Source organism: Mesocricetus auratus, unplaced genomic scaffold (assembly GCF_017639785.1).
Source record: "Mesocricetus auratus isolate SY011 unplaced genomic scaffold, BCM_Maur_2.0 Super-Scaffold_100001, whole genome shotgun sequence".
Taxonomy (NCBI): Eukaryota; Metazoa; Chordata; class Mammalia; order Rodentia; family Cricetidae; genus Mesocricetus; species Mesocricetus auratus.
The window spans coordinates 6,504,803-6,532,117 of record NW_024429187.1 but is presented as its reverse complement, the minus strand read 5'-3'; the positions used below and the strand labels follow the sequence as shown (position 1 = coordinate 6,532,117).

At 44.7% G+C, this 27,315-nt stretch overlaps 1 protein-coding gene across 2 annotated transcripts in view; it reads right to left on the bottom strand.

Moving 5' to 3' along the window:
- Nucleotides 1-9,751: 9,751 nt before the first annotated feature.
- Nucleotides 9,752-27,315, bottom strand: part of Dera (deoxyribose-phosphate aldolase) — an 83,515-nt gene continuing 65,951 nt past the window's right edge. The window contains exons 7-9 of one of the 2 annotated variants that reach the window (XM_005072901.4): nucleotides 14,629-14,741; nucleotides 10,556-10,705; nucleotides 9,752-10,310 (exon numbers count right to left, since the gene is read on the bottom strand). In XM_005072901.4, the coding sequence (XP_005072958.1) occupies nucleotides 10,254-10,310; nucleotides 10,556-10,705; nucleotides 14,629-14,741 (320 nt within the window). In that variant the 3' untranslated portion in view covers nucleotides 9,752-10,253. Of the gene's footprint in view, nucleotides 10,311-10,555; nucleotides 10,706-14,628; nucleotides 14,742-27,315 lie in introns of those variants that run through there. The other variant, XR_005876585.1, reaches the window with a different exon arrangement.

The window sequence follows — 27,315 nt, the reverse complement described above, 5'->3', positions numbered from 1 at the left end:
TGCACATGTACACATATACACCTGTGTAGACAACACAACACACACACCTGCACATGTACACATCTACTCCTGTGTAGACAACACAACACACACACCTGCACATGTACACATCTACTACAGTGTAGACAACACACACACACACACCTGCACATGTACACATACACTCCTGTGTAGACAACACACACCTGCACATGTACACGTATACTCCTGTGTACACAACACACACACACCTACACATGTACACATATACTCCTGTGTAGACAACACACACACACCTGCACATGTACACATCTACTCCTGTGTACACAACACACACACACATGTACACATATACACCTGTGTAGACAACACACCTGCATATGTACACATATACTCCTGTGTAGACAACACACACACACACCTGCACATGTACACATATACTCCTGTGTAGACAACACACACACCTGCACATGTACACATCTACTCCTGTGTACACAACACACACACACACACCTGCACATGTACACCTGTGTACACAATACAATTAGAGAGAGAGAGAAAGAGAAAAAAATTAGGTCAGTAGGTCAGCAAACTGCCGGAGATTTACCAGACAAACCAGATAGCCCATGTTTGATCCCTGCGACCCACAGTGGAAGGAGAGCATTAACCTCCAAAGCAGTCTCTCTCTCTCTCCCTCCCTCTCTCTCTCTCTCTCTCTCTCTCTCTCTCTCTCTCTCTGTCTCTGTCTCTGTCTCTGTCTCTCTCTGTCTCTCTGTCTCTCTGTCTCTCTCTCTGTCTCTCTCTCCGTCTCTCTCTCTGTCTCTCTCTCTGTCTCTCTCTCTCTTTCTCTCTCTCTCTCTCTCTCTCTCTCTCTCTCTCTCTCTCTCTCTCTCTCTCTCTCTCTCTCGGCTCAAAGTATATCTTTAGAAAAGAGATTTTCATTGCATTACGGTGGTCGGGAGAAATTTATCAAACTTTTCTACAAACCATGCACTTGCCAGGATCAGTTTTATTTATTATTCCCCTCCACATTTCAGTGGAGAAGATAAGCTTTATCTGATGGTGAGATACTGAATAAACAGATGCCTGAGGCTCGGCAGCCTCCACCCCCATTTCTTAGCACGCTTGGCTTTAGAGTTGCTGCTGCTTCCACTACTCCAAAGTGAGCTGGGATCTTATTCACTTAACACATAACCCCTCTCCCTGTTCAGTGTCGCACACACTCTCCAAGTCCTTGGCCCGGAAGGCAGCACGTCAAAGTGGGCGGCACACACTGGGAAGCCAGATCTGCTTTGGATAGGCCCGTGAGGACTGGCAGCAGAGACCCCTCTTACATCCCTGTGGCATTGTAGGAGAGGGGTGAAGCTGCAAGGGAAATCATCTGGCAAGCTGTGCATGCAGGAAGCAGTCAGCTACTGGTCTGTACGTCATCATGAGCTGCTCTCTGGCGGCTGGGGGCAGCTAAGGCACAAGGAACGTGCAACACCCCAACATAAGGAGAGCATCTGAATTCCCACCAGGATGAGACGCACCCCACATACAAAACAATGCCAAAAGTGAGCATCTATGCAAAGCTATTACAAGGAGATCAAGTAAGAAACACAGAGAAGGGGAGACAAATACTCATCAGAAAAGACATCTTCATGGCAAAGATAAAATTATAAATAAAAAATGGCCTCAAAACCAAAAAACCCAAATAAAGCAAACTTACCTATAAAGCAAGAGCTCATGCAAGCATACAAGGGTTGAAGAAAGCTACGGCAAGGCATCAGGAAATGAAATACAACCTGGTGGATACCAGGGAACAAGCATTAAACTGGCCACAAGCAGGCTGTGGTAGACGTGCAAAGAAAGAATGGCAGGAATGAGAAGAGCATATTAAAAAATACCCCCAAATCACCCAAAAGAACGAGAGCCAATAGTAAAGGGGGGAGATTAGGAACACTTGAATGAGCAGAGAGATGCTCTGTGAGAGATGGCTCAGTGGTTAAGAGCCTGTACTGCTCCTACAGAGGACCCAGGTTCAGTTCCCAGCAATCACAGCAGCTGGTTCACAATCACCAGAAATTCTAGTCCCAGGGGATCTGATCCATATCCTCTTCTGGCCTCCATAGGTTCCTGAATATCACACACACACCATGCTTAGCATCACTAAGAGGATAAAAAGAATAAAATAGGAAATTGTTAAGTGCTTGCTTTAAAGTGATTTTCAGAATACAGGTCAGTGAACCCTACCCAAAAATGACACAAAACATCCAAACGTGAAGCAGGCTGCACTGAGAACAAAGATTAAAACTTGTTGTTTGCCAGGGTACCACGTTTAGGTCCAAATGTTGCTCTCCATGGCAGTTCTGAAAATTAGAAGGCATTGGAGCAAAGGCAAGAAGTGGTCATGGAGACTATTAAGTACTGGACACCACTGAATGGTCACTGGAGTATAAAGACAGACGTTTTTCAACTTTCAGACTCTGAGGGGATGTGGGGACTAAGCTCTTCTTGAGACAACTTTGAAAGTCAGGGTACAATGGAATACAGAGTTGAATATTGCTGATTCCACTGAACTTTAGGACGCAGTACAAACAATTATGGGAATTATGACCACAGAGCAGAATGCAAACATTAAAAGCTTGAATAAGGGCTCAGCAAGATGGCTCAGCAGGTGAAAACACTTGGGATATAAGCCGGATGACCTAAGTTCTCAGGGTGGAAAGAGCATACTCGTTTTGGTTTTGGTCTTTTGAGACAGAGTTTCTCTGTGTAACATTCCAGGCTGTCCTGGAACTCACTCTGTAGACCAGGCTGGCTCAAACCCACAGACATCTACCTGTTTCTGCCTCCCATGTGCTGGGATTTAAGGTGTGTGCCACCACCACGCAGCAAGAGCCTGCTCTTAAAAGCTGTCCTCTGGCCTCAAGATGTGTACCATGGCATTCATGAGCATGCTTGTACTCGTGCTCAAACACACTTTCTCAAATAAAGATTTAGTAACAATTAATAATAACAAGCCATTTTAAAATTTTTTATTTGATTTAAATTAGAAACAAGTTTGCTTCACATGTCAATCCCAGCTCCCTCTCCCTCCCCTCCTCTCTCACCCACTTCAACCCTCCCCCAACCCCTCTTCCAATCCCCAATCCACTCTCCAAGGAGGGTGAGGCTCTTCATGGGGGATCTCGAAAGTCTGTCATATGATCTGGGGCAGGGCCTAGGGCCTCCCCCATGTGTCCAGGCTGAGACAGCATCCCTCCACATGGAATGGGCTCCCAAAATCCATCTGGATGGCAGGGCTAAATGCTGATATATTGCCCGAGGCCCCAAAGGATGCTGAGACCTCCTCACTGACACCCACATTCAGGGGGTCTGGGTCAGTCCCATGCTGGCCTCTCAGCTATCAGTTTGGGGGCGATGAGCTCCCCCTTGTTCAGGTCAGCTGTTCCTGTTGGCTTCACTCGTCCAGTCATGACCCCTTAGCTCATCACTCCTCCCTCTCTGCAGCTGGGTTCCAGGAGTTCAGTTCAGTGTTTAGCTGTGGGTGTCTGCCTCTGCTTCCTTCAGCCACTGGATGAAGGCTTTAGGATGGCATACAAGGAAGCTGTCAATCACATTATCAGGGAAGAGCATTTAAGGTAGCCTCTCCAGTATTGGTTAGGTTGCCAGAATGTGTCATCCTTGTAGATCTGGACATCTCACTAGTACCAGATCTCTCTTCAAACCTATATTGGCTCCTTCTATTATGGCATCTCTCATCCTTCTCTCCTCTATTCTTCCAACTCAACTATCCTGCTCGCTCACGTCCTCCTCTCCAATAACAAGCCATTTTAAAGGGCACGATAACACAGAAATATGACAACAAAGGTTTGGAGGGAAAGAAGACAGGGCGATGGCCGGATGTGCTGACTGAAGCATCACTTGGTAGAACAGATGACAATAACATTGCTGATAGGGAGAAATCATGGACTTTAGCTTAAGCTCGCTTCAAAGTCTAATGAGCTTCACATGAAACCTACAGAATAATCAATAGTCCGGTGAGTTTAAGAGAAACAGAGTTGGGGGGGTGTGAAGAAAAAACTGTTACTCTGGGTCAGAAGCCAACAGATAGCTGTGTAAAGAAATAAAGTCCCCTTAGAAAGGATTCCATAAGACTTCTCAGAACTTACTGCATGGGACCAAGAGATGAGGGGCAGCCTTAAGAGCTCAGTTTCAGTGAGCAGCAGTTCAACTGCGTGCAGCACTTAGTGCTGCATCACAAAAGCATAATAAAGAGGCAGTTGACATCAACATCAGAAATAAAACGTGCCTCATCCTCGGACTGGCAGCCAGTATGTACCTCCCTGCCTTTCTGGGTTGCCGGGGGGGATAAGGTAGGTGCTAAGCATTGAAATGATGACCCAGAAACGTGGTACCCCACACAACAACACGAGGAAGCTATCTTTGGCAACCGTGGCAGTTCTGGGATAGAGTACCCAAGGCAACCACTGCAGCTGGAAGGAATAGTTTGAACACAGTTCTTAGCTGGCTGCCTGCATGTCCAGCATTCTGTACAATGCTCAGCAAACTTTAAACACCCTTTCTGCACATGCCCCCGGGGTAGAATTCCGTTGTTTAGAACTGGGAACCATTCGCAGCTATGCGTAGCGCAGACAGAACACACGCTAAAGAAGCAAAAGACAAATGAAAAACTCTCATGTTGAACACACTAAGCACCTAATATTTCCATATGCTCTGGGGGGTTCCCCGCCGAGAACTTTCAAACGAAGAGCCACCTGTCTGTGAAGCATGGCATCCCTAGAGTGTGTTATGTATCCCAAATGCAAGTTAAAGGATGGTGTCTGTTAGAATAAAGCTCAGCTTTAAGCACCTGACTACACTTGAATCATCAAAAGCTGAAGCATTCCAAATTGGTAAAATGAAGCGCAGCTGAGTCTCACTGCGCTGGTATGCTGGAACTCTTTGGAGATTTCAAGGATAATGACTCTAAACATGTCTAAAGTGTTTATTCTAGGCTCCAAAGCTTGCTTCGAAAGCCCAAAGTGAAATCAAGTTCATTGCCCACTGAAGGGATTAAGGGATGATATCATTACCATTGTTCCCTCTTCTACTCTTGGCTAGGATGAATAGGGTAACACACCCAACAGTCACTCCTAGAATTGGGAGATAAAGCCCCCAACCAGTGGGTCTGGCTGATTCGAGGATGCACTCACTGTTTTGGGATCTCAGAGTTGAGGGCAAGCCTTCCTAGGCATGTGGTTCTCAAGTGCAAACCAGGGTCACTGTCTGCATCTCTTGGCAAGTTGTCAGTTTCCAGTCCTGCACTGCAGACTTTTTAGGTGGGACCCCGAACCCTGCCTTGCAAAAGACCAGCATTTCTGACACTAGCATTTGACAACCACTATTTGCAGCATGAGACACCCCAGTGTCCCAGCATAAGGACAATCTGCTTGGGGGGACAGGAACAACAAGGAGCACTGCTTCTTGATGACACATTTCAGAATTCATCTAATTTCATTTCCCTCGCTCAGATCGAATTCAGACGTCTCCTGGGATCATCAGAAATGAAGGAAACATGGGTCTTTTCAGGTAAAAAAAAAAATCCCAGGTATTTCTTGGTTCTGAGTCAGTATCTAAAGTCCAGGCTGGCATCACACCCTGAATGTAGCCGAGGATGACCTTCAACTTCCAATCCTCCTGCCTCCTCTTTCCCAACTACTCCCTGGCGTATGAGGTGCTGCGAATCGAATGAGGGTTTTACACTTGCTAGGCAAGCATGCTACCAAGTGGGCTACATACCCAGCTCCTTTACCTTTAGCCTATTTTTCAAACTCGTTCTCATCCCTGTCAATCGTGGGAGTAAAGTATAACATTACATTAATACAGCATCATGTTTTGCTCAAATGAATTGAGAACATTTCCCAAGTTTCCTTCAGAAAAATTAATATGATAAAACTAACGTTTTGGCTTGTTTGTGTTAAATTTAATGTGTAAGGTGTTTTGCTTAATGTGCAGCTGGTGCCCATGGGAGCCAGAAGAGGGCACTGGATTCCCTGGAACTGGAGTTACAGATGGTTGTGAGCCGCTATGTGGATGCTGGGAATCGAACCTGGGTCCTCTGCAAGAACAGTGAGTATTCTTAACTGTTAAGAACATCTCTCCAGCCCCAAGACTTCTTATTTTAGAATTCAAATTTTAGGCTTGTCTTTCCTTCAGGTTCCTCCTTGCTCTTACTGCTTTTGTCTTAGAAAGTTCTAGTTCGCTGTAAGGTCACCATATTTCCCATATATTGCGTTAAGCACTTGATCCTCTTTTGTCCTATTAAATAAGAACAGGCCAGATGGAGGCCCCTCCACTCTCTCCTGAGCAGGTTTTAGGCAATTAAAAATGATTATTTTTACTACGTATTTTATGTGTCAGCCAGATGTTATCTGTGGTCATTTCTGGAAAGGATCGCTCTGTGGAGGTTATAAAATACACTTTTCCTTTGGGAGACTGGACTTTAGAGTGTCATCAAGAAAGCACAAGAAATTGATTTACTCTTGTATTCTTGTTCCAGTGACAAAATCGGCCTAGTATCTCATCATCTTTGAAGGCAAAGATCTGCTCAAATTTTTCTTCATATCTCTGCATTCTGTCCCTGTTTGTGTTGTGTCAGAAACAGAAAACACAAAACCCATCTGGTCGATGGAGGAGAAATGAATATCAGCTTCCCACTCTACTTTGATTTTTCCAAAGAGCTGATTTGGCTTTCATAAACTGCCTATGCTTGGCATAGTAAAGTGTTGGCTCGATCAAGACCTTGAGAGCACCCACCCACACACTTCCAGAGATCACAACTCCTCACCACACCCACACATTCCCAGAGATCACAACTACTCACCACACAGACACATCCAGAGATCACAACTACTCACCACACAGACACATCCAGAGATCACAACTCCTCACCACACAGACACACTTCCAGAGATCACAACTACTCACCACACAGACACACTCCCAGAGATCACAACTGTTGCTGCACAGCTCTCTCTCTGTTTGCCATGCAAGCTAATTCATCTGCATTTCTCATTAGAGTTGAAATGGTCCAGAATGGGGCAAAGAATTTGTAATTATAAAACTGTTCTGTGGTTACACAAGCCATTTTCTCCCCGTGTATATACAAATTAGAATCCAAATAATTTTCCCTACACAAACATCTCTTAAAAAATGTAGATCTATAGGTGGTCCAAAATTATGCCATCATGATCAACAGAAGAACTCAACCACACTAGCACATAATTGAACGGCTAGGTGGAGGTGGGCTCTAAAACACTAACTCTCTGACTAAACTTAATTCAGTTTATGATTTGGAATGGTAGGATGAATCAACAGGCAAGAACAATTCAATTTCAAAAGCCTGACCCTGTCCTGTCAAATATTCAAGATGTGGTAATATGACCCTGGCTTCAGTGCTGATACTGTTTTTGAGACGGGGTCTCACTATGTAGCTCAGACTGGCCTGGAACTCTGCATGTGGTCTCCACATAGACCAGGATGGTGTCAAAGTCACTGAGACCTGCCTTAAAGGCATGCACCCTGCGTGTGTGTGTGTGTGTGTGTGTGTGTGTGTGTGTGTGTGTGTGTGTGTGTGTGTGTGTGTGTGTGTGTGTCTTCAGTTCTGGCTTGAATGTAACCTTGATGATGTGATTTTTCTACTCCAGTCTTCTCCCGTGTACAGAATGACAGGGTTGAACTCCACCACTCTCTGAAGTCCCTTCAAGTCCCCATTCCATGGGATAGTTTGAAGAGTCAGTTTAGGCCTTCCATGCTTTATGGCAACACTGTAACCATTTTAGAGGAAGAAGAAGGTGGTCCCTGTTCCCTGAATCTTTTCACACAGAACCTGGCCATTCATTTCCTGGTAGTGCAAACATCTGCCCCTAATGTTCCAAAGTACACAGATCTCCCAGGAACAAAACATGGTCACCCCAGAAATGACTTCTTCCTCGGGTTTAAGAGCAATCTCCATCAGCTAGGATGTCCCTATTAAAGTCATCCGTGCAACATGTAGACAGTCGGTTAAGAGGGGCCAGGAGTGCCTCATGAAGAACCCCAAAGTCCTTGGAACAAACTGTCCCTCAAAATACAAGATTACTTAACATTATTTACCTTCAGATCAGACCACACTCACCAGCTTCTAATGGGTCTGAGAGACTCACCAGCCTTAATCTCCTGCACACCTCTGTAACTGTCCACAGAGGTCGGTTTCTATGGATGCCTCATATAAATTAAAATTGAAGATAATGATGCCTGCTCACTTGATCAACCCAATGACCAGCAGGGTTTAATGGGAGGAGAAGAGAAACCCCACTGAAATCGGAATAGCTCCAAAGGTGATAGGACGTAATTATTTTCCTGTAACGTTCCTTCTCCAAAGGTGACTGGCCACTGAGCTGGCGAGCGCCTGGACCAGCGCATTATGAAGTTGGATCCGGCGCTCAGAGCTAATGCACAAGCCGGGAGTCAGCATTTTGCTGCGGCGCTGGGGAAAGCAGGGTCTCTTTTTCTGTTCTTATTTTAGTTGTTTCCTTTACAGTTAGTGAAGTGCTTTGAGGGAATTGCTTAATTGACTCCCGAGAGGCAAATTCTAATTTAGATCGGTACAAAGTGTTTTCTCTTTCTAGCCATAAAACATTTTCTTGGATTTGTTCTAATTATCCTTGGGGTGATGTGATCTTGGGTCTGAAGGCAACGTTAAGTCACCTGCCCTCACCCCTTCACTTCACAGAGGAAGACCCGGGTGGAAGGGTGCACACAGACTGTACCAAAGGCCCAAGGTGACAGAGAGGCAGGGGCTGAGCTGCACAGCTGCAGGATGGGATGCAGGAGACTGACTCATGGTGCTTTTGCTCATGATTAACAGGAAAGGTGTTCAGAGGAGGGGGAGGGAGGGAGGGAGGGAGGGAGGGAGGGAGGGGGAAGAGGGAGGGGGAAGGAGGGAGGGGGGAGGGAGGGAGAGCTGATTGATTCTTGATGAAAAGGCCATTTTAAAAGCTCAGGTTCTACAACATGGTCGAGGCGTCAGCAAGGAAGGACACTGGGGGGGGGGGACCACAGAGCAAAGGAACAGACAAAGCGTGAAGGCACTCACATGTCACAGCTCTGCTCCTGTGTCCCTGGCTGCTTGAACGTGACCCACAGAAGCCACTACAGACCTGCCTTGCTGATCATTTACTTACTTTTGAAGTCCCGGGTATCAAGCCCAAGGCCTCTCTCGCAGGCCACAAGCAAGCCACCCCTATACCATGGCTGCTCCGCCATCTTGGACTCACCGGTGCATGCGCACACCCACACGAGCGTGCAGGTCAATGCATACACGTGTGGAAAGCAGGCACCAGCCTTTGTCTGCCGGAGTCTGGACTGAAGTCTGGAACTGCACAGTGAGTTGCATGGCCAATGCTGCCGTCACAAGCGGATGCCTACACACACCCAGGTTTTCTTTTCTTTTAATAATTTAAAGAGACCAAAACAACAACTAGCACTAAGTCAGGCAGGCGGTACCCCATCATTCTCAAAGCTCCAGCCCAGAAGCCCTATTCCCTAAAGTAGACTAAATAAATAAATAAATAAAAAGCAGAGACTTTTGTATTTAAAAAGTCAGTGGTATTCACATTTTCTCATAACGACATTAGAATTGCTTAGCAAAACAATTAAAGAATTCCCTCCACCACAGAAACTCAGGTGGATAGCCAGGGATGGGCTCCACTTCCAAGGCAACAGAGGAAGAATGAGTATCACATTTTAATTTTTATTACATTTTATTTATTATGTATCAGAGGTAGGGAACACAGATGTGTGGGCATCATAGGACAACTTCCGGGAGCCGGCTTTCCCCTTTCACCATGCGGTTACTGTGGTTTGGTAGCAAGCCCCGTCCTGGACCAAGCCCTCTTGCCTGCCCTAGAATCTCTTGTCTCGAATCATTAAACTTCATTTTCGCCTCAGAATTTGCTGCAGTATGGACTATTAGAAGCACTTTATTCAGAGTTGTTTAGAGAAGACCTTCATAAAATTAATAACTGTAGACCTCCTAATAATTAAGAGCATTTCAGCCTCACTTGATCGGAGCTCCAAATACAGATTCAATTGGTTTGTTTCTTTTGTTTTCCTGAGTTAGTTTCAGGGGAGATTTTAATGGGGGTAAAAGTCAGTTACCTATTCTTAAATTGCATAACCTTGGCAATTATGCAAAAGACATTTTTTTACTTGTTGCAAGATGCTTTTCTGGGCTGGCTGCTGACCTAAGACATTGGAAGGTCATGATAAGCTGCGTACCGTCCAGTCACGTGATGGTATATCTAGGAGGAAAACCAGTTTCATACGTTAATAGTTAAGCAAGCGTACACCTAAGCTAGTAGTTATCCTATTGCACAACAGTAATTTCACAACAGTAATTTCACTTGGCACTGCATTCGCAACCGTTTCAGCAGAACTTGTACCTGACCTCTAGCAGGTGTGGGTGTGGGTTTGCTTGAAGGGGGTGGAGCCCTGGTTCTGCGGGGTCAACCTCCACTCCTCTCAAGGACAAAGTGTCTCCACTCACCTGCCTCTCGATGTCTGAGAGCAGAGAGCTGGCCCCTATCCGGAAGAGGTCAGGTGTCAGCCACTCATCTCCCAGCTCCTCCTTTATAAGAGAGAGCCATGCCAGGGACTCCTTTGCAGTGCGGATGCCTCCTGCAGGCTTAAAGCCGACCTGAGTGGGAGGAGGGGAGAGGAGTCATCATTAGCAGGCTGATTTGAAAAGTGTCACCGTGAATAAACAGGCTTGAGTCACACTTTCCTTCTTAGTCTGTTTCATTTCAGCAAAGGTACCTATATCAGTAGAGCGGTACCTGACCCTACCGGAAAACAACTTTTCCAAAACAAATGGGGCCTGGGTCACTGCTTCTGAAGGGACAAGAACCAGGGTACATCTCACCTCGTAAACTCCCACTATCTAGACAAAATGTGTACATCTGGAGAAGCCACGGAAAGTGTCAATAAACAAGAAAATACACCACAGGTGTCCATCCGGTCTACACTGCTTCCAATGAGCCTTCATCCTGAGGTGCAAGTCACTTTGTGCTCAAGACCAGATCAGTGTGGCCACAGGGTCCACCTAATCGGACTGGCAGCTGTCTAGCAAGCAGAGCTGATGGTCACTTTAATTGACCTAATGGCAGGCTTCTTCTCATAGGCCGTAGGTACAGAGTTCTACAAAGCAGGCAGACCGTTAACGTAAGCATGGGAGGAGAATGACATACTGCTTTTGAAAGTTTGTAGGGAGGGGCTATAACCCAGCCAGTCTGTGGCTGAGAGGCTGAGAGCCACCTGGGACCCAGGCTTTTTCAGAGGACTTGAATTCAGTGCTCAGTACTCACTGATGGGTAAAGTCCTTCTGTGTATTTGTCTCTTTGATTGATTGATAAAGCACTGTTGGCCAATAGGGATCAAGATAGGTGGGACTAGGAGTCGAGGAGGATTCTGGGAAACAGAGACACAGTCAGTCACGATGTAGAACACAGGAGAAGAGGTCTGGACCGTTTCTCTGGTAAGAGAAGATCACGTGGAAACACTTAGATTAGCAGTTATGGGTTAATAATTAAGTCACTATATTAATTATGAAGCCAACAACAGCTTCATAATTAATATAGCGTCTCGTGTGTTATTTGGGGGACCCAAGCGGCTGGCGGGAAAGAATACACGTTACAACTCACGCTGAGGGACTCCCACTCCAGGGGCTCTCATGCCCTTTTCTGGCTTCCACAGGAACTCACACACATGGTGCACACAAATACAGACAGACAGACAGACACACACACACACACACACACACGTATGCATGCATTCACAAATAAACCCTTAAAAAAAGACACAGTCCAAGTCAGCCAATAGATGGTTTCTACATGATGTCTGATACCCATTGGGAAAAGCACAGGTTGCATGTGTGGAACCTTATGGCGGCCCCAGGATTTACTTGTCTCAGGAACATAAGTATGCAGAAGAGCAGACAAGTCTATAAACATACACACAAGCTACCAAACCACACTGTTTGTAGCTCAGAGCTCTCAGATCACACTGGCAGGGGGCAGAAGGAGCCGATGAAAGGAAGGTCCCATTAGCCAGCAGGAAACCCACCGTGAACATGTGCTGGGTCTAACAAAGGCTCGCATGCTAGGCCCAGTGTAACCTCCTGAGCCTGGCTAGAGTTTGTCGACCTGTCTCTGACCTGTAACCTGCACGTGGGGTGACTCAGCCAGACCTGATGCAAGATTGCCCCCTGCCTAGCTACCTGCCTGTATGGTGGAATACTATTGGCCCTTAACTCCTCACTTCACCTTACCCCATCCTAAGATTCCCATCCCCTACCTCCTGCCTGTTGGAATAAATTGAGATGCTGCTTCAACAGACTCCTGACTCGGTGTGTATCCCCTGCGCCCCCCCCCCCCCCCGCCCGTAACTAATGGGGGGGGAGGGTCTGAGTCCACAGTCACCATCCCACCCAGCCCCAGGAAGAGACCGGCTGGAGCAGCCCTTCCCCCACTCTACCTGCTGGAGAACCTGGCAAACATGACCGCTGCCTTTGCTCTGATACTCCGCGGCCACCCGGCCACTGCAGCCATCACACAGGCGTGCTCCTGCCAAGCCTGCCTTCTCACCCTGGGATATTCCACAGCTCTCCCTACCCTCCGTCCTTTCACGGAGTGGGGCCCCTGCCTTCACCCTACATGAGGCAGCCAGCTCAGCAGGAACACGGTACTTCAAACCACTGCTGAGAACTAGCAAACAAACACAGATTCAAAGACTGGCAAAAATCATCCAAACTCTGGCCTGGACCACTGAGCACTTCTGTTCTCTGAGATCTGTTTTTTTGCTGTCTGAGAGGTGTCATAGGAGGGGACTTGTTTGTGTTCACACCTGAAAATTAACACAGCACGGCCCACAATCACCCACTTGGGAACTATTTCTTTGGTTCCCAACAGCATGCTTTACCCCAAAGGTGGAGCTCATGGAACACGGATGCCAAGGGACTCTTCCAGACCCATGGCTGTCAAGACTGGGAGCCCGGGAATTCCACTTGCATGGCAAGTTGAGTATCTGACTTTGATGTTCTCAGGCCAATGACTTATCAGAAACCTTCTGTGACCCAGCAGAATCGGTTCGCAAAACGACTTTAGGGGTGAGTGGCATGGGCCTAATGGTGGTCACAGTCACAACTGAAGGAGGATGAGCTGCTGCTTACACAGCTTTTCTCTGAGAACAAAACAATGTTCTTTAAATTGTCAGATTTGTATCAGTGCAGAGAGAACAACCAGTAGGAGACCAGTAAGGTGGACCGGTATCCTCTGAAGGTAGCAATGGGTTTTCCCTACCTGCACTTAACAACGTGAGCTCCTTCAGAGAAAACTCTGGGAGGTTATTTCCTCTCACAAGGGGCATAGTCCATGTAAGTCTCCAATCCCAAAATAAATCTAAGCTACAGTCACTCATGAAGCCATAGAGACATCCCATCCCCCAGACAAAGCATTAAAGGTCCTTCTTGAGGGAGGTTCTAGATGGCAGAAAGCAAGATACTGGTTTTCAATTGATGCCCCTCAGGAAGGGAATCTCACTATATTGAACACACATACACACTCACACTCACACACACATACACACTCACATGCACACACACACACCTTTCTAACTATGAGTAAAAAATCCTTCATAGATAATTTGTAGCTAGACAAGCAACTTGAAGTGGAAAATCCAAATCCAGTTTTTAAGAAACACTTTGTATGCATTTTTCCCTTTTAACTTTGTATGTTTCAAAAAATTCTGTGTTATTCTTCGGAAAGCTGACAAAAGCTAGCCTATACCCTCCTCAGCTCAACACTCTCCCAAATAGCACATCCAACTGCCATAAAACGTTAAAAAAAAATGGATATTTAATTCAAGAGCTATAGGACAGAAAGCTACCATTTTCCTGCTGTTTCGTGGTATTTCATTATTCTGTTTAATAAGTTCATCTCCTCGAGAATTTTCTCTTCACCTCATATTATTAAAAGTAATAAGTTTTTCTGGACTGGGGGTTTCCCAACAGAAAAACCAATTTATGTGTGTCCTTCAATAATGACAGGAAAAGATTATTTCCCATTATACTGCCTACTTTTCATATCACCACCACAGCTTATCATTCAATAAATGTTACTCCGAGATTCTTTCCATTCCGAGAGGAAGTTAAATTTCTACATTAACCTGTTTTCACTGGCCAATGCCTTGCCAGAAAAAGCTCTGTGTCGCAGCACAATTAGTTCCTTAAAGAACCCATTTAGGAATCTCTCGTCAGTGATAAAATTGTCTTCGGTTAATAAAAGGACACAGTAAGTTTACCTCTTGATCACTCACACACACACACACACACACATACACACACACACACACACGCTCCCACGCTCACACTCACTGTTAATCACACACTTTCCCCCACCGAGGTGTCCTTTTGTAATGAAAGGTAAATTAAACATTTATCTTAATAAAGGCGACTCATTCACACCTTCTGCACAGGGAGACGTTATCGTTATGGTGTGGGCTGTGGGGAGGGTTATAAATAGCATTCTCTTCACTTTGAAGGGAGATCTGCTGGCAATACCGTACCTTGTTTCCAGTTTTCCAGAAGAAATCTCTAATAGCTCGTAGCATTACGATCGCTACTGGGAAGGTGGCATTTACCGTTTCTTTTCCAGTGGAAGTCTTAATAAAATCTGATCCTAAAACAAAAGCAAGAAAAACACGAAGGTTAATTAAAAACTTACTTTATACTTAAGTCACTGAAAGAAGTGAATTATGTGCAAACCCCCCCCCTTCTCCCAAGGGACGACTTCACTTTTTGGTAATTATGTGAAAAAACTGAAACAAAAATCTACCTTTAAAATATTTCTGTTTATGTAAGAGCCAGAAAAAAGGGAGAAGGCCTGCAAACTGTCACCTTCTGGGCACAACACAGTCACTGCAGTCATGTCCCACAGAAGCAAAGGCTGTCACGACCAGGCCTGTACAAGGCTGAGCCCATCATTCGTCAGTCACGGATGGGGCTCTACCCCCCCCCGTTGAACTTCTTGCTACTGGTGGGTTCTGGGGAGGGACAGTCATTGTTTTTGGTTGATTACCCATGGCTAAGTCCACCAGGCTCCAAGGGACAGTTCTAAAGCCATAGTTGCATGGCCCTGCTTAAAATCTGTGGGTCACAAAACAAAACACAAAGACACAAATACAGGAAAGGGGAACAGAAGGAAGTGCTAATGGCTGGGGGTGCTGGGGGGACAGAAGGGAGGGCGGGGTATAAGGAAGAGTGAGGGGAGCAATCAGAACATATCACACATGTGTGAAATGAAAAAACCTCTTAGAATTTTATCTCTCTTCACCATCAGATAAACTAAATTAGCCAATCGATAGATTCTCATAGACTCTAGTATTCTTGTCTCCATATTTCACAGCCAATTAAAATCAAGTTGGTTTGTTTAATGCATAACTGAGATGAATAAAAACAATTTTATGCCCTATGCTCACTGCCATGTGTCTTGACACTTTCCCACAGAACTGTGGAGGGCCTACTCATGTCCCCTCATTCTCTCGCACTCAGTGGAAAGCACATGGCACAGCTGAAGCTGGTATTAATGAAGTAGGCCTCCCAACTGTGTGTGTGTATGTGTGTGCGCGCGTGCGTGTGTCTGTGTCTGTGTGTGTGCGCGTGCATGTGTGTGTGTGTGCACGCGCATGTGTGTCTGTGTCTGTGCGTGTGTCTGTGTCTGTGTGATTTCAGCTAAAGCATTCTACCTTAGCTTGTCTTTTAGAACTGTCCCATTTATCTGAGGCCGCACCATCAGTCAAAACAAAGAGTCCTTCCATCATGTGGTACCTAGCCCAGCAATGTTTGAAACCCAACCCATCCATGCACAGTATGGGACCACGAGACACTGCCAGAGAAGGAAGTTCCGGAGTCTAGTTTCACAGGGGTATCACATCCACATGGAGTGTGAGCTTTGAAAGCTTTCACCATGAAGAAATGACAAATGACTGAAAACAGAGTCACAGGGATTTGACTATTACCCAAGGAATACACACACTGAAATATCACATGCTCACCCCATTAATATGATCAAGTTTGTTTATCAGTTTAAATGGATTATACTTGTGGATGAAAGTCCATGTTCTATATCCTCACAACAAGCTGACTGACTTAGACTTTAACAAATATACACGAGGTTGTCAGGCACACTTAGGTACAAATTCACAGCTCCCATACAAACAATCTGTGGAACAATGTTTAAAATTAATTTGAGTCTCTCAGAATCTATCAAAGAAATGTGGGACAGAACATGAAGGAAGAAACAGAGGAAATTTTTCTTTATAGTTTCGGTTTGAAAAGACACTGTTCTGTGCACAGAAAGGCCCAAGTAGACACACCTTCAGTCACATACCATGAAAGCACTACATAAACGCAGCAAATCCACACCCTTGCCTTCCAAACCATGGCAACCCTAGAGGAATCACAGAAAGGGTTGGGAGTAGGCCTGATGTCTGGCTCTGGCTCTTATGGTTAATATGCAAATTCAATCTTCCTCCTTTCTAGAAGGGGTCTAAAGAATCCCTAGGTGCTTCACCGAATTATGGAGGCATCAAAAGGGAAAATCTGTGTGAAAACACCTAAATCCCTCCAGGATCACGCAAGCACAGACGGAATGGAGGCCTAAGTAGGACCTCTGTGGAAGAGTTTGGGGCTGTAGCCCACAGAAGCCCACAACGCTCTAAGTGCCAGAGATCATGGGCCGTTAATCACTGAGCCATCTCCCCAAGAATAGACTTATTGAGGACTCTTATACCTTGTTGAAGTAACAGTCTATTTTCTGTACACAATGCCTTTCCGTTAAGCCTTCAGGATGCTCTTGAGATCGGCTTTGTGTGGGATTAATGCAGCTACTCCTATGACTTCGCACAGTGTATTTCTCTCCAACACCTTGAGCCTTCGTAGTGGATTTCTTATAAACATTCAGTAGGGTATTTTTTTAAGACTATTCTTTTAATTGGTATATTTAGACCATTAACATTTAAAGTGATTATTGATTCTGTTGGATTAATATCTACCATGTTTATACCTCTGCCATCTGTTCTATTTTTTGTTAATTATCACACCCCTTTTGGGTCTTCTCTGACTTATTTGAGCATTCTACATGATTTCATTTTATCTCCTCTCATCATAACAATTATACTTGTATCATATACTATTTAGAGACTGCTCTGGTGTTTTTAATACATATTTTTTTCAATTCATCTCAGTACATCTTCAAATAACATTACACTACTAGGTGGGTACTGCCAGTGCTGTCTTCACCTTTTAATGAAGGGTTCCTAAATCGTTCCTTCAGTCTGTCAAAGTCCTGCTGTCACTCATTCAGAGCTTGTGGCTGTTCCCCCTCAGGGCCGTCTTTCAACACTTCCTGGGGGGGGGCAGGATTTCTTGCACTGAGTCCCTCAGCTTTTGCCACAGAGAAGGACCATGTCAGTGTCACAGAGCTCCACTGTTAAGCACCTCCCTCCAGTCACTGCTGAGCTGCTTTGTGGAAAGCAGTCCACTGGGGTCACCTCATTTGTCTGTTGAGGTCATTTTCTTTGTCTTGGGTGGGTAATGTGCTTTCTTTCTCTGACTCCATTTTTTCAGGACTTCCTGTTTGCCTTTGGCTTTCTCCTATTTGCATAAGCTATGACTAGGGACGGTTTTCTTTTTCAGTCTTCCTTGGCAGTCTCTGACTTTCCTAGATCTGTGATTATGACTTGCCCTTGATTCTGGAACATTTTGGCCTTTATACTCCCTTTATACAGTTCCTCTCTTTCTCTTATTCTGTCTCTGTCTCTCTCTCTCTGGTATTGGAATCACACAAGTGTTGTAACTTCTGAAATCCTCCTCAAGTTTTTGGAGGTTCTGTCTTTCCTAACCACTCTTTTCATTTTAGTCTGGGAAGCACCCATCAACCCATCGTCACGGTCAAATGGCAAAGACCTGGAAGGATTGAGTATCCAGCCAAGTTCTTCCTTCCTAGAAATACGGTATGAACTGAAATTAGAATACCTAACGGTCTACGTGAAGGAGCACTGTTTACATATGCCAGATAAATATGATGATCGGAAAGAAGAGCAGAGCTCACCGTGACCCATTAACGAGACAAATGCATGGGTGCGATTTGTTACAGACCCAAAAGACAGGTGAATTGAGTGATGAGAAGGCATGTGAGAGAGCCTGGCCATCAGACAAAAACATCAGAATCACAAAGGATGAGGCATGTCCTCTACTTAGGGAAGTCTTTGGAGGGCACAGGGATCATATAAGCATGGGGTTAGGGGATGCTGCTGGCGGCCTGCGGATGACTCAGTGGTGGAATACTTTCATAGCATACAGGAAGCCTTGGGTTCCATCAAAGTCACTGCTAACATTTCTTACATTAAAAACTATAGAAGGTTTTGAACCTGCAAACATCTGGCTTCTGTCCTTGGGGTCCCATGAGGTCTGAGCACATGACTCTGGGGTTTGCAGATGCTACATTTACTGTTTTGGATATCAGGAAGGACAACTGAGAACACACAGCATTTAGTTCAGGCGTTTAGGAGACTGACTTTCATTAATTTTTTTTTAAAACAAGATTAGATTACACAAAATATTTTAGAAAATGTATTACTTTGGTACTTTACCATTGCCGGAGAACACCTCCGGTGGCACTAGGGAACCACACTTTTGTTTCATTTCTCATTTTAATATTGCTTTTCCTGCCATTTGCTGAAACAAAATTACCTCAGAGAAATACAGCTGCCTTCAGAATCACCAAAAGCACAGAGCACCGTCGCCTCTCCTCAGAGCGCGTGTGAACTTGGCCACAGTCAACCCTACATCAAAGCATGTGTGAACCCTGCCTCAGTCAACCTTCCTTAACATGTGTCAACCTAGCCACAGTCAGCCTTACCTGAGAGCATGTGTGAACCCAGCCACAGCCAACCCTTCCTTAACCTGTGTCAACCTAGCCACAGTCAGCCTTACCTGAGAGCATGTGTGAACCCAGCCACAGCCAACCCTTCCTTAACCTGTGTCAACCTAGCCACAGTCAGCCTTACCTGAGAGCATGTGTGAACCCAGCCACAGCCAACCCTACATTAGTGCATGTGAACCCAACCACAGCCAACCCTACCTTGGTGTGCTCAGCTTAGGAGTCAAAACTTATAAGAAAGCATCTCACCATCAGCATAAGCAAGTCATACAACTGGCCCACTGTTGGAAGTTACCAAACCCAGAGAAGCCCAGCAGATCTCAGCTAGCGACTGGACCGGAAGCCGAACTCCAGGAAAAGAGAGCGAGACTTCCTGTGCGCTGTCTTTTATGCCTTCCCCCGTAACGCCCCTAGCCATGCCCAAAAGTGGGCTTGGCTAGTGACGTAGTTCCGCCTACGTACGTATACGTCTTTACGTCCAGCCGTATAAGTCTTTAGTCCTGCCTAAAGTGGGTGTGGTTAGCGGTGTGGTAAACCGCCCTTTTATTACCTCATCTGTATGCGCCTCTAGTAAGTCACATGTTTAATGGCGGCATCAGACTTCCTCCTACAGCCCACAAATTTGATGAGTTAATGATGAAACTAGGCGAGGAAAGGCCTGAGAAAGTCAGAAGTACCACAATAAACACACGAGCACTCAACTGTGAGGAGTTAGAATTAAAATTAATAATAAATGTGCTGCGTTACATAAAACTGTATTCCTTATTTTCCTAATTTGGCACCTTTAGCACAACTCTTTTTTTGTGGTCTAAGGCTACTCAAAGCTTTTCTGCGGCCTGTAATTACAAGTCTCCATGGTACAGTTTCATTAAAAACTTTCATTAAACAACAGCTGCCCTTGTATATGGTCTTCTAATCAATTTGGTCAAACAGAATGACTTCTAATCAGCTGTTGATAAAAATAGAAGATGAAATTTTAATTCTAATAGATTAACCACAAACTCAAGACAGTCTTCAAAATCCATCTAACTCTATTCTCCAGTGGATTTAATGACTATTCAGCAACTCATTACTAAATAGAACAAGACGAACATTTTCCAGTTCATTAAAGAAATGTACTATGTATTTTTGCATTGTCCTCATGATTCGTTACAGGGAGTCTTAATTACAAGATAATGGATAATGGTTATTAAATGCAGACTGCAGTAATGAAGCCCTATTCATTTGCAAGCCTCAGAGACTGCAAAGAGAGGAAAATAAAATTTACTAGCTTCAAAAGATTAACGGATCAAATTATTATTCAATTTTCAAAATCTCATTCAGACTTCATAGAAACAAGAAGAGATTAAAAACTAGTATTAAGACCAAAGTAGTACATTTACAAAAATAATATCTTAGGGCTATTGCTGCATAATAAGCTTCAGATGTGATTATATTTTAAAGTATAACTAACAATGGAAAACATACATTTTTATTTCCTGAACAAATCTTATTTATGATACAGGCAGTTTCTAGTAAGATCTGAAAGCCTCGGTGACGATGGAAACTGTGTTCCAATGCACAAAAGAGTAGCACAATGGAAGCTGTTATTAGCATTGTGTGCTTTACTCATGAAAAATAGGATTAAACTCAACGGCTGCTGGAGAAAGCCTGTCCCTAAGTGGAAGTCGCATGGACTCTAGAGTAAGAGTTCCCAAGCATGCTGCTCATTAGCCCTGTGTTTTCTATTACTCCCTGAGAAATCACGCATTAAAGGTAGTGGGGAAGTTTTGTATGGTGATTCTAACACTAATTTACACTTGAAATCTGCAATGAGACACTTTTTTAAAATAAACAGAACACATAAAAATAAGAGGCACCAGATTAAAACCTATTAGACTCGTTTGTTCCATGTGAGCTTAAAAAAATAATTTACGGTGAGAAATAAAGATGCAGGTTCATGGCGAAGAATGTCTAAAGACAGAAGCTGGAAGCAGCGGTGGGCTGCTCATCTTCAACCTAAGAACAGTTGTTCCACAACGATGCGATTATATGGTCCACACATCTTCTCCTGAGGGAAAAGGGGAAGTGATTGGAAAGAGAGAGACAGAAACAGAAGGAGGAGACAAAGACACAGAGAGACAGAGACAGAGAGATAGACAAAGGAGGAGGAGGAGGAGGAAGGGGGAGGGGAAGGACCTTTTCTCTTCAGTTCGTTCTTTCTCTCTGAACACACAGCATTGGTGATGTTTTCACTGTGTCCAGTCCATCACACGAATGAGACATCACAGTAAGTAGTAAGGCATATTCAGACAGAATGGCAGTCAGAAAGCAGCCAGTGTCACGACTGGAAATGCCTCTAATACAGCCAGGGTATGCTTAGCTCTCTAGCTCTCGGTACCCACACTCCTTGTCTGCACTTAGAATAATGCAAGATGGTGTGATTCAGCATGGACTGTGGGGTGGAGACCCTGACTGCATCATCCTTGGTAACTGACAGTGTTGTGAGGGGTCATCTAAACAGTAACACTAGCCATTCAAAGAATATTGATAGCAACAACAGTCTGGCTGGGGTGTGGCTCAGTTGGTAGGGCGACTGTCTGGCATGGTGTGGTCCCCAGCACCACATAAAGCCATACATGGTGGTGCACACTTACAGCCCAGCATTCAGGAGGCAGAGGCAGGGGCATCCAGAGGAGAAGGCCTTCTCTGGCTTCATAGCCATTTTGGCTAACATGAAATCTCGATGTTCAGCCCCACTTGGGGAGGGGAGGGGGCTTCAACTGATAGCTTTATATGCCAGAAGCATCTTTTAATCTAAAATAGTTGGTTGTTTAAAATAAATTTCAGGACTCTAACAACACTGGAAATGAGTACGCAACCAATGCAAGTAGCTAAGAATGGGTTTCACATGTGTGATCTTGCAAACAGTGCTGAGTTTTGTTGGTATTCTACAAATTTTGAAAAAGAAAAGCTTTACTAACTCCAGTGGCCAATCTGATTTGCTCAGCATTTTGAACTAAGAATTGCAACGGCAGACACCAGCTGTCCCTCAGACTTTGCTCTACATGGTCGCTATATATATATATTGTTAGTTGTCCAGAAAATGTGCTAAAAATCTGTATAGAGTTTCCAAACTCAAATGTCGGAGTTACGGATGACAAATGCTGCCATTTTAGGATGTCACTCTTTTGTCCCCTTCTGAGTAAGGCTGCTGTGGAAGGAGAGTCCTGGGGAATTCTGTGACAACAGCACAGACCCCTCAACAGGCAGCGAGTCTCCCTATTTCTGGACATAGCCCCCCTGTGTGGACTACTTAAAAATTCTAAAAACAGAAATTTAAGAATGGAGAAAAGGGTGAGTTCACAGGAAGAAATGAGGAGACAAAGAAAACAGAACAGTGGTCAAAGAGCCTTTCAAGGCCATCGAGCTGGTGGCTGGGAGCCCCTGGCACAGCCCTGTGGGGGCCACTTTGTCTCAGACAATGCAATAACTCATCATCTAGGGTCACTGAGCACTTAAAATGAGACGTGAAGTAAATGTAAAACATACAGGGCTTTGAAAACAGTACAAAAGTACACTGAAAAATTTCTCAGCAACAGTAAAATTGATCACACTACAAACAAGGCTGTGAATTGGTTCAGAAGCTTCATTCCACTTAAATTTTGGTTGTTTAAAATAAATTTCAGAACTGTAACAATACTGGAAAAAATAAAATGAAGTCTCATAATGACTGTGGTGTTTTGAATAGGAATGACCTCTATAGACGCGTGTGTTTTAATGCTTGGCCCACAGGGAGTGGCACTATTTGGAGGTGTGGCCTTGTTGGAGGAAGTGTGTCCCTGTGGAAACGGGCTTCGAGGTCTTACATGCTCAAGTCTAGCCAGTGTGACACAGTTGCCTGCCCCCTGCAGATCAACATGTAGGACTCTCAACTCCTTCTCCGGCATCCTGTCTGCCTGCACACTGCCGTGCTTCTTGCCATGACGATAATGGACTAAACCTCTGAAACTGCAAGCCAGCCCCAATTAAATGTTTCCCTTTACTACAGTTGCTGAGGTCACAGTGTCTCTCCATGGTAATAGAAACCCTAACAATAAGTTGTTCACCTTTCTTTTCATTTGATTACTGGCACTTTACCAAAAATGCTTCAATTGCTATCTCCATTAAACAGTACTAGTCTAAGGCTTCCGTGAGCCACCGAAGCATGGACTCTCTCCAAAGGCTTAAAACGTGCTGCTCATTGAGGCAGGGACAAGGCACCTCTTAATGAGATGATGGGACAAACTCAGTAAACTTCCTAGGGGGAGGCCTCACCCATTCCAAGGAGCAGATGGAAGGTGGGGGCGGGGGGGAGAACTGGGATTGGAATGTAAAAGTAAATTTTAAAAAAATGTTTGTGGGACAGAGGAAAAAACTGTGCTGCCGTTAGGCCAATACCCCATACACATTGGTTTACAACTGCTAAGACAGTGGGGAGAGGGACCAGCGGTCAGTGTTTGCTGCACAACCGCGAGGACTGCAGTTTGGATCCCCAGCAACCTGTCTCTGGCTGGTGTGGTCAGTCTACCTGTTATTCTGGCACCAAAGGCAGAGAATGGGATCCCCATAGCAAGCCAGCCTGGATTTGACTGAGAGGATAAGACAGAAGAGTAAGACAGGACGACATGTGCCCCTGGCCTTCATATCCAAGCGCTCACCTACGCATTCCTACCCACCCAATACACACACACACACACACACACACACACACACACACACACACACGGAATTGGAAAAAGGAACCAAATGCAAAAGAATGTGGTGTCGATAAAAACTTGCAGCAATAAAAGATTCCTGAGTACTCTACGAGCAAAAGTTGATTACAATACAATGTGTAATGTCTGGCAGCATGCATCCATGCTGCACCATGCGACTTCATCACAGCCTCAGGACTGAACACACAATACATGCACTCTGCACTGTGCATGCAGTTGTAGTAAAAACACCCACAAACGCTGCCGGGAAGACCTCAGCTGGGAAGGGAGGCTACCAACGTCATCAGCTACAGTGTTTTACTACCAACGTCATCAGCTACAGTGTTTTTACTACCAACGCCATCAGCTACAGTGTTTTTACTACCAACATCATCAGCTACAGTGTTTTTACTATCAACATCATCAGCTACAGTGTTTTACTACCAACGTCATCAGCTACAGTGTTTTACTACCAACGTCATCAGCTACAGTGTTTTTACTACGAATATCAAGTTTTCTACTCCTAGAGATGCCTGACGGTTTAATGACAGAAAACAAAGATTTTACATATTCTTCTGTCTTCATTACTAGCATATAATTGTCAACTTTAGTAACATATCTTTACATTACATTGTGATAGAATGTTTTATTTTAAAAACTGTTTTAGCTGATGACTTGTGGTTCATTAAAAAAAATAAGAAGTGAAATTTAGCTTGGGGTTAGGACACAATTTCCAACCATTTCTGAAATGGCCCTAAACAGCTTTGTGCAATTTCATGTTATAAAATCAAAACATTGCTCAGCTCTGAAGAAACATTGGAATACTCAACTAATTCAGTCAAGAATTCATTTCTTAAAATGAGAAAAGCACATCTAAACAGCTAATATGCAGATGTGATTTTGTATTAAACAGTTAGAAAACATGTATACCAAAAGTTGCTTCATAAAACAAATTTCTACTTTTAAAAAAATCAGTAAGTTTATTTATCTATTTCATAGACCTAGATATTTGGAGTTGTGTAATATTTTTTCCAGGTAAGAAGAGTCAGAAGGTAAAAACGTTTGGATACAGGAGCATAAGGCCTATGACAGTAACTAGCCTCTCTGACCAACAATTGGATTCTGCTCCCAATAATAGGGCCATGGAAACTGCAGGAAATGGTCAAGACAAAGGAAGTTTTTTAGTTTGTTTTATTATTAATTATAGTGTGTGGAGGAGTGCATATACATGACTGCAGGTGCCTAGAGGCCAACGGTGTCAGATTACCCTGGAGCTGGAGTTACAGGAGGTTTTCATCTGTCCAACACGGGTGCTGGGGATGAACCTGGAACTCTGCAAGTACAGCCATGCTGAGTCATCTCTCCAGCACTCTGTTTGAAAACTTAAAAGCTGATTTATTATGGGGGGTAGATAGGTGTGGACAGGTGTGATGTGTGTGCAGGTGTGCACTCCTTCAACCACAAGCTCCCAGAAAAAATTCGGGTTATACCACTGAGCCATCTCACGAGCCCCACAAGATGATTCTTTGTGGGACCCCGCTCCGTTAGCAGAGGTCCTTACATCAATCATGTTCTCCCTTGGACAACTACACAGGTTACATCAGTTATATTCTCCCTGGGACTAACCACACAGGTTATAGAAAATCTTCTTCTATCTCCACCATGTTACGGCCTTTTATTTTTTTCCAGAGCCCATGGCATTGCAGAGAAGGGAAAACGAGAGTCAAGGTAATCAGATCTGCACCCCATGGTTATAAGAAAAGGCCCGAATGCCCGTGGCCTTATTACACAGTGGTGAGTTTGGATAAAGCATGAGAGTGAGTGCTGGGGGCTGGAGACGTGACTCAGGAGTTACGTACTCAAACTGCTTGTCCAGAACTTTGTTCTCAGCACCCGGATCTATCACTCACAACCGCCGCTTAATGCCAGTCCAGGGGAGCCAGTGCCCTCTTCTGGCTTTGAGGGCACCTACACTCACAGGCACAGACCCACTACACAGACGTAAGATTAACCATAAGACAGTTCTTTAAAAACAATGCGCTGACCTATACACACCAGATTTCAGATAACAAATGTATACAAATCAAAGTGCTTTGCCTCTGGCGAGTCCCTTGGAGCTGATCCACCCAGCTTTAAGGACTGATTTGGACAGGCGATGTCCCCCAGTGATATGATGACTTTGAAGACATCTTAAAATGACAGTGCCATGTCTAGCACATCCTCCCCGCCCCCTCACATCTGTGGCGAGGGAAGAGGGAAAAGGAACCATGGGAGGTGAAAAATAACTGGGTTCTCACTATACTCTGGCAAAGAAGAGTAAATGAAGGCACATTTTAACAAAATAACAAGTAGGTTACGCTTCAAACAACTGAATCTCATTTTGATTGTACTTCCTATTGTCATGAGCGAGTTTGGAATGTATAGTATATATTAACATTAAAAGTCAGGTATGCTTGTGTGGAATCTATTAACTCGAGAGAAAATTACTCAAATTGAAGAAATAGCTGCTTAAAATGGATTTAGAAATACATTTTACTGAACAAAGCAAGCTGGAAAATTAGGCTACTTTATCAGGATTAGAAAGTGCTATGAATTTTAAACACCAAGCTTTTAAAAACAATGCGGTACATATTTGAGATTATCATACCTCAATGTCATCATAAATCTTTTTCTCCCCAACAGTTGATGATGAGTCTGGAGAGTTGCTTTGCACAGTGGCCTGCCTTTCACGAAGGAAGCTGTGTTCATTTTGCTGTGGGGAGCTGTATCTTGGGGCGATGGTGCTGAAGCCCCCCACAACTCATAGGCCTCCCATCAGCAGATCTGGAGATGGGAGCCTTACAAAGGCCCCAGAACAAAGCCTTTACTGTACAGAGCTCCCTGGTGGCCACCTGCTCCGGTCCCACTCGCCCGCCATTCACAAAGACGATGCTGACCCCCAACTCATCTTCAAGACAAAATCGTGTCTATTTCACAACCAGTCACATCTTCCCTTTTACCTGCATTCCTCTGCACTCAGCTGCCACCAGAGACTGCCTTCCTCCCAGAAAAGAGGGCCATCCCGGTGAAGAAGGAAGGGGGAGGGCCCTGAAAATCTCTTCTAATGGATGGGTACAATCAGAAAAGGGCACCGACAGTTTGTCCGATGGCTCATTTAAAATCATTCAAAGATTCCTGAAGACGGGGCTGCAGAAATGGCTCAGTGATTAAGAGTGCATATCACCCTTGCAGAGGACCCAAGATCAGCTCCCAGCAACAAGGCAGCGGACTCACAACGCACAACCTGTAACACCAGCTCCAATGGACTCAAGGCTACCCTCCTACTAAGCCTTCACTTTAACTTTCTGGTGTGTTTAGTATTCTGCACACTACCTGCAGGACTGCTGTTGAGAAGAGCCACTATTTCATCCCCTAGGGCACAGGCCAGAGCCCCTGTATTCGGACCCCCCACCCCCACCCCCATCTCGAAACCCACTGACTTGTCTGTTGGTCACAAAAGGTCTTGAGAAGATTTCCTGTGCTGCTCTGGTCCAGAGTTTTTCATTATACTCCTAATGCCTGGAAGCTGACGATTATAAACATTTATAAACATAAGA